Below are 13,138 nucleotides of genomic sequence, written 5' to 3'. Positions count from 1 at the left end.
TGTTGGAAAAAAAAAAAAAACGTTTCGGCGCGGGACAACCCCTTTAAGCTGTCAAGGACAGCCCAGACCAGCCATGTATGGAGTGGCCTCAGCTCCCAGGCCTACTCCATACTAACCGCATGTACGTCCAACGTAGTAAAGGGAAGAAATATGTATTACATCATTTATAGGGAAAGATAGGGGATGTGGGGGTGGGGGTACTGGATAGGCCGACATCACTTCAAAGGAGGCAATATTATTAGAGATGAGCGAGTATACTCGCTAAGGCACATTACTCGAGTGAGTAGTGCCTTAGCAGAGTATCTCCCCGCTCGTCTCTAAATATCGGGGGCCGGCGGGGGAGAGCGGGGAGGAACGGAGGGGAGATCTCTCTCTCCCTCTCTCCCCCCTGCAACTCACCTGTCACCGGCGCCGTCCCCCGAATCTTTAGAGACGAGCGGGGAGATACTCGGCTAAGGCACTACTCACTCGAGTAATGTGCCTTAGCGAGTATACTCGCTCATCTCTACATATTATCTGTCCTTACATTATTTTCAGGGAGGCAGTTGTAATCAGGAGTAAGAAATTCAAATTAAGTGTGAGATAACCATGTTCAACGTTTAATGTAGAATATTCCGTAAAGACAAAGATTGATCCCCCCCTAATCTCTCAGTATACGATATATGTGATATAAAATGATCAGTGCACACCACTCTCAATATACAGTCTGTACTAAACATGTCCATCCAGCTCCATCCTCCAGGACTCTTCACCAGACCTGGCAACTCTTTATCACTTCTTTCACCGTCTTGAGAGAGTCCACATTCTTGTCCTTTAATGCCAGAGCCAAGAGCACCGGCTTGTTCTTGGATTCCTGGGACACAAAGCTCACCAGGTTCTTTGCACAGACATGAATGATGGGCTGTGGGAACAGAGAAGTCATGATCAGTCCAAAATATTTGTTCTGCTTCATCCATATCTATAGTAATATCGAGTAAGCATTGTGAACTCGGATGGACAGTCAGCTGTGAACCGACCACGTAGCGACAGGTACAAGGACACAAATGTGTGCGCGGTGAAGTGCCGTCTACGGATTCATAAGTGCTGGAGAGAAGTCCCGGATTAAAGGGAACTCGTTACATTGTATGAACACAATAATGCAAGTTTATGGATTCAAATAATGGGATATACTTATTGGCATCCCCATTCCCTCTGTGTCCGTCCTGCAAACTGGCGCTCGGTGCATGCATATACACTGTTCTCTATGGGTATGCGGCTGCAGTAACTGCACAGAACAGTCCGATACATGAGCAGAGTGTAAAGGAACCCATAAGTATTAAACAAAAAACACCCCCTGGACTGTGCAGCCCCATGTTTACAATGGGACAGGTTCCCTATAAATGCATGCCCAAATTCAAGCACATAGTTTATGCTACAATTGTATCCATCCTAGCCAATCCTACGTGAGCTATCGCCGGTCCTCCCAGTCTTTGATTGTAAACAACCAGCACATGGCTGGCTGCTAAGCCACTAGATATGCCTCTTGCATTGGCGCTCAGCCATGATGGCAGCATTGCCGCATGTTACCGCTGTGGCCTCCGACTGGCCGTAGCGATCACAGGCAATACAAAATGTCATCACTGGTCCCTTGTAAACGGCTTTCACCGAATTGATTCTAAAACTTAGCCTTATTAATCTACATTAAAATGTATTTCTGGACTGTATATACAGAAAGCACCAGTCCACCCAAGTGTACTGCCACCAGCCTGAGTATGGTCCTCTCAGTGGGAGAAGGCAAAAACTGATATACCAAATCATAAGGACCCACTGATCCTTTACTAGAACCTGGTTTGGGAACAACAATACTCCCCCTTTCCCCCCCCCTGTAATCAAATAGGGTTAGATGAGAAGGGTACAAGTCCTCATATGACCAAAAAGCACACAGCGAAGGCTCCAATATTTATAGCCTGCTATGTGCTAATGCGTCAAATAATTGAGGAATAGCAACCCACTGCAACCAGCGTACCCCAGGGGAATGAAGTGTTGGGTGTAACATCACACACTGCTTCAAGCTATATGACTGATATTGGACTGATGGGGATTTGCACATAGATCTAAGGGGAGCGCAGATGGAAAAAAGGGATTCTTATCCCGGATAGTGAAAGGTCCTATCAGAGCACATCTGATGATACTATATTGATCTATAGTAATAATCCAGCACACTAGTATTTTTATTTGTTTCTATTTAGCAAAAATAACTGCCAGTAACTAATTTATGCCGCTAGCCGTTGGATTCCTAAACTTTAGATTTCTTTGGGTTTAACGCGTTTCTGCTGATTACTCGGCTTCATCAGGAACCAGTCATCAGATGGATATAATGACAGCTGTAAGTTGTACAACATAGGCCAGGCAGATACATAGTCACCAAATAGATAGTGAAAACTATATACCGCTGACCCATGTAATAACAAGACCTAACTAAGGAGCTCTTAGATGTTAGACTCTCCTAATACTAGTCTATATTAGATAAACACAGCAAACTGCTGGTCTGATAATGGACTCCCTAGGAAAATCATAGTAGTCCTAAAGAGATCAATATCTATAAGCTAAACCCCTAATAAACACTGCACCTATCTAAGGCCGAATGCCCACGGATGGATCATCCCTGCGGAAATTGCGGTCAGACAGCCACCACGAGTTCCGCAGCAATGTCTGTCCATAGACATGCTGTGGTAAATGATTCTCCCCTGCCCACGAGCGGAAATCAACTGCGATCAACTGGGAAAAATCGCAGCATGTTCTATTCTGTGCGGAAAAATGCATGGACAACTTCCACTGCAGTCAATGAAAGCCGTCCGTCCCTCGATACTTCCACAGTATGAGCACTCCGGAAGTATCGCGAGAATCTGCGTCACAGCCCAGCGCCGGTGCGTCATGCGCTCTGCATCGGCTTACCGGACAAGACACTCGCAGCGGATCCGGAGAGGCGAGTATAGTGTCTCTGGGGGGCGCCGGGTCTGACTCTGCTGTGATATTTCCCAGTCGGAATCCAACCTGGCCGTGGGCATGAGGCCTAAAGCTCTTCAGATGGTAACAGAAACCTAAGCTAGAGCTACAGATCCCAATAAACACAAAGATAAATCAATAGAGGGGAGTCTAGCAGAATCTGCAGCCTGGATGGTAGGCTTGTAAACAGAGACCACCTGAGGACCGCTGAAGCTTCAGCACCGGAACACCAGGGAAAACAAGAGGCGAGTATGAGTTCTTTTTTGTTGTACACTAACAGCAGTGGTTTCTTTTGCCTCCTAAGGGCTCATGCACACAGCCGTCAAGGAATTCCACTGCAAATTTCCACCGCGGTAAACAAAACGCGCCCGCTAGCAACCGTGCGTTTTTCCGTGATCTTCATTAATACCATATTAGAACATGCCGCGATTTATTTCCAGAGATCCACGGTAAAATTCCTCGTGTCGGCATTGGCAGGTTAGATTCAATAGAATCTAATTGCTGCGGAATGCTGCCGCAGATTTACGCTGCAGGAACCGCGCTAAAAATCCATTAGAGGGCATTAGCCCTAAAGCTGCTTTCACGCGCCTGTGAATATCGTTGTGTGTTGTGAGATGCACAAATCGCTCACGAATATGTACTCCATCCATTCTCCAGCCACAGCATACAAGTGCTGACCTCCCCTTATAGACATTTTTGTAAATCCCCTTCCTTGGCCTCCACTTTTGCTCACCTCGTCACATCCTAGGAGGACCTTGGTTGTCAACGTAGGCTTGGCCAGGTCACCGGTCACCATGTTTGGAGTAACCGAGACCAACGTTCCCATCTTCCCATACTGTGTCACCAGCACCAGGATGTGGTTGGTGAACGCGGTGCAGACCACCTGTGTCACAACTCCATTGATGACCTGTTCTGCTTGCTTGGATACGACAACCGGCTTCACCTCCGCAGCGGGTGTGTTCATTCTACGTCACGATGACAGACGGGGGAAACAAAAAAAAAAGACAATTCATTTCTTCCTAAGGCCACACCTTGTTACGTCCGGGACACCATTGGTCACATGACTGTTGAACAATTTGTAAAAACACATGTCCGCAGGGGTGACAGGTCCTCTAAGTGTCGTCGAGTTCTGCGGTTCCCCCTGAATCACTAGGTCTGGCCCTTTAAAAACTCCCTGCTATTTTCCATTTGTTCTATCAGAATACTAAGGGTCCCCTGGGGCAGAAATGCTGCACGGAAAGCACCTGTGGACGAGACTGAAGGCTGTGATCCACATTGTGCGCAAAAGTTCTGCAGTAACCACTTACTGCGGATTTTACGCTGTGTGTTTGCAGAGCAGATTCCAATGAGGGGGTGAAATCCATAACCCACCGCTGCGGAGTCTCTGATATGAATTAGCTGCGGAAAATCTACCGCTTATCAAATCCATGTCAACGTACCCCGAGGCTTCTTTCAGACGAGTATTTTTACTGTTTTTTGCGGACTGTGAGGCCTCATGTCCACGGGCGGATAGGACCCCGCAGCAGAATCCGACCCGGACCGTGGCAGAGGGCACTGCGGGTCTTCTACTTACCCATCCGGGTCTTCATTTTCTCCTCTGCGCAGTGGAGATTTTTTTTAATTTCCTGCTTTCCTGCAGAATCCGCGGCCCATCTCAAATTGAATTGCGAACGGGCCACGGATTGGACGGCTTCCATTGACTTCAATGGAAGCCGTCCGTGCGGGATCCACAAGAAAGTGGAGCGTGCTGCGATTTTTTTTTTTCCGGATCAGAAGATCCGCAAAACAAGTCCGCATGCTTTAATTAAGCAGTGGACGCCCATGTATTCCTATGGGCGGCTTGAATTGCGGATCATCTGCAATTCAAATTCGCCCGTGGACATGAGGCCTACTAGGGAGCTAATGGAAATCTGTTTTATCTAGTCACATGGTTGAATTTTTCACAGTCAATTGTAAGAATTGCAGCTTTAGGAGAAGTCACATTAATCTGATTTTTTCAGACTTGGGCTGCATTCCCACAAACGTATGAAAGGAGGCAGGGCGGGGCTAAATTTCACAAATTAGCCCCGCCCCCATTCCACCTCTCCCCATTGCAAATAGTGCTGAGGGGCGGAGAGGAGGCAGAGAGGGGGCGGGAGCTCAGTTCCTGCTCCTGGCTCTTCCACCCCCCCGCACATGAGGACGACGTATATCGGCTTGGCGTGAAAACCGAGCCGATATACGTTCGTGGGAATGCAGCCTTATATCGCACTTGTCTGTGTAAATACACCCTAACGTTAATAAGTTCATTAGAAACATCAGAATTAAAGGGGTAGGCCGGGACCTTTAGTATTGATGACCTATTCTCAGGATTGGTCATCAGTAGTTGACCATTGGGAATCCCATGATGCTCCTGCCGGCTGTCAGTGCAGCGGGGCCGGATATAGACGGCTTCACTCCCATTGAAATCAATAGGGCCGATGTCTTCCATTACACTTCCGTCTCTGACCACCGATGTGGATATCCTGCTGCACTGACCGCGGATCAGCTAATAGATGCCAGGCCCCCACGATCAACCACTGCTGACTGATCCTGACAACAGGTCACCAATAATAAAAGTCCTGGACAACCCCTTTAAGTAAATTTAAAAAAAAAGTGCCTCTTGTGAAGGGATTTTAATATATTATCCATCCCCCTATAGATTTGTATAGGCTCAGGTTTTAGAACACCACATAGAAGTGTTCTGATACAGCAACCCCAGCACACAGCACAAAACGTGCTCCACTTCCCAGCATACACTGCACGTATAGCGAGGGCATGCTGGGACATGTAGTTTACTTGGCTGCAGATGTGTCTAGTAAACACTACACGCAGCCCTGACACACTGCGGTCACTTACCTCCAGCTCCTCCTGCTCTCTCCAGCCTCACTTCCCGGCTCCTGGACACTAGACTTGCTTCACTCACACCTCAATCACTTCGGCAGATATGGCCGACGAACTACGAATCCCAGGAACACTTGGGCGAAAGCTTCAATTCCCTCTAGCTTTATTGAAACGTAACAGACAGAACATAGTTCAGTGTGATAGTGGAACCACAAGAAACGCCGCAGCGCCACCTAGTGGCGCTTAGGCGCGTCGCGCTGTATTCTCTTGGGATAGTAATAAAGAAGGGACTTTCTTGAGACATGTTGTTAGAAGGAGGCGGTTTCCTGCAGCAGCATGGGGAGCAGTTAGGAGAAGTGACACAAGGGGAGGCCGAGGGGCTCTGTTACTGGTTGTGAGGGGAGCTGTGGCTATTTTGCTAGCCTCATTACACCGTGTTCAGATGGAACAATTGTCGCGCAAAAAATTGTTCATACAAGTGAAAGCGAACGATAATCGTTCAGTCTGAATGCGAGCCAATGACGAACACGAATCGAGCACACGCCAATGACGTGCGCTGTTTAAACGGAACGATACGTGAACGAGCCAGCCATGATTTTCATGCTGCATAAGTCTAGCAAAAAGCGACCGATTTGCGTTCTGCTGACGGCTTGCGTTTAGACCGGACGAATATCGTTCACTGGCGCTCGTTTGAACAATTTTTTTGGACGATAATCGTTCCGTCTAAAAGGGCCTTTGGGGCTCATTCACACGGGCGAGAATCTCGTGTAAGTTTTGTGCGTTGCAAGACACACGAAAGTCGCACGAATACGAACTCCATTCTTTTGAAAGGACTTATTGACAGAAGCGGGGTTTTTCCTTGCAGCGATGCTGGGAGGATAACTCTCTGTGTTTTCTATCTTTTGGCGTTTACTCGGAACGCATTAATCATTATTTTTAATAGGACCTTAAAAGCCATCAGATGGCGCTTGCACGCCGCGGGATGAGCACGCGAGTGCGATGTTTTATGTTTAAAACAATGGGAAACACTTGCAATCCCCCAACGCGCGTGAAACACATCCCTGAGGAGCGCAATTTTACAGAAGCGATGTGAGGCGTTTCTGAATAAAAACTGTATTGGTGTGAAAAACACGCGTTCTCTAGTCTCACGTAAATGCCCGCAATGACATGGCGTACGGCCTGCGAATATACGTATCATTGCGAAGTGACGACGCGGTAAATATACACAAAAAAGAAGCCGGTTGTACTGCGCTCGACCACCTGCGCAAGTACGCGGTCATGTGCAGTACAATTTCACCGTCGTACGCAGGGTCACATTGACTAACATTGCGATGGCACTGTGGCAGACACAGTTTTGGGGGCTGACAGTATTTAGGGACGCCAATGCTGACACTATGGTGATGTTTTGGCGACAGTGGGACTCGCACTGTTTTGGGGGGCGCTGTTGTGCTGCTGACATGGTTTTCGGTGGCGCTGTAGCAGTCGCTGTAAGGCCAGGTGTACACTTGCTGTGTTTGCAAGTTGTGCCATATAGGTTGGGACTAGAGATGAGCGAACGTACTCGGTAAGGGCGATTTCGCAATCGAGCACCGTGATTTTTGAGTACTTCACTACTCGGGTGAAAAGTACTCGGGTGCGCTGTGGGGCGGGGGGGTTGCAGAGGGGAGTGGGGGGTAGCAGCGGGGAACAGGGGGGAGCCCTCTCTCTCTCCCTCTCCCCCCACTCCCCTCTGCAACCCCCCGCTTCACCCGAGTAGTGAAGTACTCGAAAATCGCGGTGCTCGATTGCGAAATCGCCCTTACCGAGTACGTTCGCTCATCTCTAGTTGGGACACAACTCGCATTGGAAATCACATGGACCCGGACGGCCTACACATTGACTTGCCTGTCCCAGTCCTCGTCTGTGATATGGACAGTAGGACATGCCACGAGCCCTGTAGGCGCTAGTGCGCCAGAGGCCAAAAGCCGTATACATGCAAGCCAGTGTGACTTTGGACAGGAAAAAACGTACCATTATCCATGCGATTTTCCTACTTTTTTCATGTGCGTTTTTATTGCACGTTTTTCTCTGCTCCGCACTTCCTGGTTCATTTTTTAATGCGGTCCCCATGATAACCTGCGTTAGTCATTCATTACACCTGCCAGTTGCTTGTCATGTGATTGCAATGAGTTTTTTTTCAACACTTCTGTAGAAAATAACGGGCACTGCTGTCCTGGCGCTGTGGCTGGCAATGTATATATGCACAATCGTGGCGGCTCTGGGCAGATGTGTAGAGCTATGGCAGCTGGTAAAGCAGAAGGAAGTCCCCAGCTCCAAGTAATAAAACTAGTAAATAACCATGTCGAAAGCAATGGGGCGTCAGCCCATAAAACACAACTACAAACACGTTTCAAGTGTGAAGCTCTTGATCACCACCTACATGCAATGACGTTATACACCTATATCACACGTATGAAGTGGATCGCTAATACATATCAGGCTTTGCAAGCAAAGTTATCCATACAAACAATCTTATAAAAGTAAATTGTCAATGAAATGAAAAAAGATCATGTCTAGAATTCAACCCCAAGGAAAAGGAGTGCGCATCTCAATAATCCAGTACGCTGCCCAGTAGATGGCGTTTTACAATATTGGTGATACCAGTATATGGAGGAGAGAAAGAAGTAGAAAAAACAATTTTGGAATTTGTGCTATACTATTTCAGAGTATTTCAAATAAGTAAGCAGATCGAGATTTAGCATCAACTATTGCCTCATGTCCACATGCGGGAGACGGCAGCAGAATCTGACCCTGCCCGCGGCCGAGGACCCTACATACCTGGTGGCAGCCACGCGGACCTCTGTGCTTCCAGGCTTTCTGTACTGCAGATGGTCCGCTTGGCTTGCTGTTGGACATGCGCAGTACGTATTGTTTTTCTAAATCTCATGCTTTACCGCGATTGGATGGCTTCTATTGACTTCAGTGGATGCCAAGCATGTGGGATGCGCAGCGAAATGGAGCATGCTGCGATTTTTTTTTTTCAAACCAAAAGGTCCGCAAATCAAATCTGCATGCTTTATTTTATTTGCGGGCGCCCATGTTTCCCTATGGGCGGCTTGATTTGCCGGTTGCCCGGGCAGATTCCGCAAATAAAATCTACCTGTGGACATTGGGCCTTAGTCCTAGCAAGAAGTGGTGGGAATAACTACGTTGCTCAAGTCTAGCTTGAATTTTTGTGCTTTCTTGACTGTGCAGGGATTCACTAGAGCAAGCTGTTGCAGGACGTGTGAATAGCGACCTGCACGATTGTAATAGATTCATAGCTATAGGGATAAATATACACAGAGATCACCAAGCCAGTAACAAAATAAGTGAAAAGGGGAAATCTGACACTACAGCACAGTAGGGGAACCCTGCCTAAAAGTGGGTCGATCGTCCCGATAAGGATGTACCCACACAGGAGCCTAGAGTAAAGCTGACTCACCCTAGGTGGTGTTATAGTAATTATATATATATATATATATATATATATATATATATATATTTGTATATCTACCTTCTTAGTATATAGCTGGCAGCTTAGTGGTTAACAGGCTCAATATTATGCATTGGTATGTGTAAGCAAGATGTTGTTATAAACTTCTTCGCACCTTTCCCAAGAGAAAAGCTGCCTGAGAGCCCTGGGACTTCCTCTTTTGGATTTCTTGGTCCAGGCAGGGATAAGTCTATTTTAGTTGTCTTTCTTAGGAATTACGTGTTTAGTAGCAACATACACCTTAATGCGTTAACATATGTTAATTAGTAGAGTTATTACATACTAAGCCAATCATGAGTTGTTATGACATTGGGGGCATGTATTTGTATTACTGCTTCATCTCTGGGTATATTTGTATCGTGATGTTAATAAGTGTACTGATTAGAGATGAGCGAGCCTACTTGGTAAGGCAGTTACTTGAGCGAGCATCGATCTTCTCGAGTAACTGCTTAGTGATCCGAGCAGGCTTGCGTGGCCTGCGGGGGGCGGGGGGACTGGAGCAGAGCGGGAGATCTCTCTCTCTTTCTCCCGCTCCCCCCGCAGCCCACCTAGCCTGCTCGGATCACAAAGCAGTTACTCGAGATGAGCGAGGCTCGCTCGAGCAACTGACTTACCTAGTAGGCTCGCTCATCTCTAGTACTGATGGTTGACCAACATGGTGTCAGACTCAGTGACCTTGCATGCATGCTACTTCTCATTATAATTAATTTGGAGAAGACAGTGGTGTCTAGTGGAAAACGATAGATTTTTCCTATAACAGTGGAAATAGGGAAAGTGGCAAAATAGATGTCACCTACATATATATGCAACCTCATATGGCTCAGCTTGACAGCATGACACAAGCCCTCTTAGCCCTAATAAATTCACCAAAAAGTAAGTTTTGTATTGCATGAATAGGATGAAAACTCCTAGCATGCAGAATGGTATTCCCTGTACAGTGAAGAGATAACTGTCAGGGTGCTGGGGTCCAGGTAACTGGAAGTCCCTGAAGCTACCTGCAGCCCCTGTCCCTATGTACTTGCCCCCTTAGGCTAGGCCCTAGGGCAACAACTGAGCGGTAGTCACTAGGCTTGGCTAGGGATGCGGGGCAAGAGTCAGACACACAGACAAATACAGGTAAACACACAAACACAAAGACAGGTCAGGCAATCCAGGTCGGCAACAGGAGAGAACGAGGTACAAGGGGTCAGGTGAGGACAAAGTCAAGTCCGAAGCAAGCGAGTCAAAAAACAGGAATCAAATGCAGGTAACGCGGGTGTAGCTGGAGACTAAACATACACTGGCAACCTCAGGAGGAAACTGAGCAGTTTAAATGCTGTCAGAACTCCCGCCCCAGCAGCTGATACATTAGAGTGAATAATACTGGAAGCATGGTGTAAATCAGTTAGATCACATTGAGCTCATTGCTGAAAAGAGTCCTTCACTGGAGTACGAGCCTGTATAGGATAGAAAAATGAATTAGGGACGCGATTCCCGTGGATGGTAGAATGAATCAAATTGGAATCACAAAGTGTAAAGTCCTGTAAATCTTTCAAAGACAGTAGCGCCATGTGTCCAGAAAACTATGTCTGTAATGGAAACGGGTTCAATCCTAAAATATTAGCATGTGGCTAGAGATGAGTGAGCACGCTCGGATAAGTCAGTTACTCGAGTGAGCATCGCTCTTCTCTAGTAACTGCATTCTTGTCCGAGCGTGCTCGAGGTGGCGGGGGATAGCGGGGGAGAGAGTGAGAGAGATCTCTCTGTCTCTCTCCCCTACGCTACCCCACGCTGCCCCCTCGAGCACGCTCGGACAAGAATGCAGTTACTAGAGAAGAGCGATGCTCGCTCGAGTAACTGACTTATCCGAGCGTGCTCACTCATCTCTACATGTGGCATAACATTTGCGGGCGATGAAGAATAAGAATCCAAGGAGTCCTCATTAATGTAAAAAAAATGCCTTTTCACCGTCAATAAACATATACATTTATTAACATCCCATAATGTTTGGTATAAGTCAAACATGGCCTCTCTTACACAAATGCTTGGTCACTGCAGTTTTTGCACACGTAATATGCAGTACCAATCTCCCATAAACTTTAACTGTGCCTCTCACACAGCGCGAGAAATGTGCGTGAAAAAAAAAAACGCGGCATGTCCTATCCTGGTACATATTATGCTCGTATGCATGCCAAGATAGAGCAGTGGGATTATTAGCATGCAACAAGTGTGCATGGCATTGCATACTAGCTGCGTGCGGAGCTCAATACGCCCATTTGAGAGAGGTGGAAATGAATGAATCTGATCATGGGTAAGTGTTGTATTTTCTCAGCATTTCTTGGTCCTTTTTTCATGCGGTCCACATAGTAACCTGTGCTAAAAGTGCATCACACTCGCATGAATATCACTTGCCAATTGCTTGGCATGTGATTGTGATAAGTTTTTTTTAACGCTTCCATAGAAAATAATGGGCAAAGAAAAATTGCACAAAATAGGACCTACAACGATTTTTCTAACTTGCACTCATATGAATTAACTTATTCAAATAAATGAGATATTTTCCTGTGTGAGTTCTGTCCATGTCAGAACCAGGCAAAACTGGTAGGGGAAAATCTTCTGTGTCAGTACTCCCTTATGGAGACACTACTGTCCTGGCACTGTGGCTGTAATAGAAGCTGTGTTTATATGCACATTCATGGCGCCTCTGGGCAAAGGGTGCACAGTCATGGTGCCTCTGGGCGGAGGGGCGCAGTCATGGCGCCTCTAGGCAGAGAGGCACAGTCATGGTGCCTCTGGGCAGAGGTGCATAGTCATGGCGCCTCTGGTCAGAGGTGTACAGTCATGGCGCCTCTGGGCAGAGGTGCACAGTCATGGCGCCTCTGGGCAGAGGTGCACAGTCATGGCGCCTCTGGGCAGAGGTGCACAGTCGTGGCGCCTCTGGGCAGAAGTGCACAGTCATGGTGCCTCTGGACAGAGGTGCACAGTCGTGGTGCCTCTGGGCAGAGGTGCACAGTCATGGCGCCACTGGGCAGAGGTGCACAGTCATGGCGCCTCTGGGCAGAGGTGCACAGTCATGGCGCCTCTGGGCAGAGGTGCACAGTCATGGCGCCTCTGGGCAGAGGTGCACAGTCATGGCGCCTCTGGGCAGAGGTGCACAGTCATGGCGCCTCTGGGCAGAAGTGCACAGTCGTGGTGCCTCTGGGCAGAGGTGCACAGTCGTGGTGCCTCTGGGCAGAGGTGCACAGTCATGGCGCCACTGGGCAGAGGTGCACAGTCATGGCGCCTCTGGGCAGAGGTGCACAGTAATGGCGCCTCTGGGCGGAGGTGCACAGTCATGGCGCCTCTGGGCAGAGGTGCACAGTCATGGCGCCTCTGGGCAGAGGTGATCAGTCATGGCGCCTCTGGGCAGGGGTGCACAGTCATGGCGGTTCTGGGCAGAGGTGCACAGTCATGGTGCCTCTGGGCAGAGGTGCACAGTCATGGCGCCTCTGTGCAGAGGTTTACAGTCATGGCGCCTCTGGGCAGAGGTGTTCAGTCATGGCCTCTGGGCAGAGGTGCACAGTCATGGCGGTTCTGGGCAGAGGTGCACAGTCATGGCGGTTCTGGGCAGAGGTGCTCAGTCATGGCGCCTCTGGGCAGAAGTGCACAGTCATGGCGCCTCTGGGCAGAGGTGCTCAGTCATGGTGCCTCTAGGCAGAGGTGCACAGTCATGGCGCCTTTGGGCAGAGGTGCACAGAAATGGCAGCTGGTAAAGCCTTAGAGCAGGTTACTCCTGGCATTCTCTCTGGATTGTACGGT

General features: G+C 48.2%; 1 protein-coding gene across 1 annotated transcript; it reads right to left on the bottom strand.

Moving 5' to 3' along the window:
- Positions 1 to 576: 576 nt before the first annotated feature.
- On the bottom strand, positions 577 to 5,977 carry PSMG3 (proteasome assembly chaperone 3). Its single transcript, XM_066576318.1, has 3 exons — positions 5,863 to 5,977; positions 3,719 to 3,950; positions 577 to 901 (listed from the first exon to the last, which is right to left on the bottom strand). Exons 2-3 carry the CDS (start codon positions 3,947 to 3,949, stop codon positions 749 to 751), a joined length of 384 nt encoding a protein of 127 aa, XP_066432415.1. The 5' UTR covers position 3,950; positions 5,863 to 5,977; the 3' UTR covers positions 577 to 748.
- Between the last annotated feature and the right edge of the window lie 7,161 nt (positions 5,978 to 13,138).

This window comes from Eleutherodactylus coqui, chromosome 8 (genome assembly GCF_035609145.1).
Source record: "Eleutherodactylus coqui strain aEleCoq1 chromosome 8, aEleCoq1.hap1, whole genome shotgun sequence".
NCBI lineage: Eukaryota > Metazoa > Chordata > Amphibia > Anura > Eleutherodactylidae > Eleutherodactylus > Eleutherodactylus coqui.
This window is presented reverse-complemented; position numbering and strand designations above follow the sequence as displayed.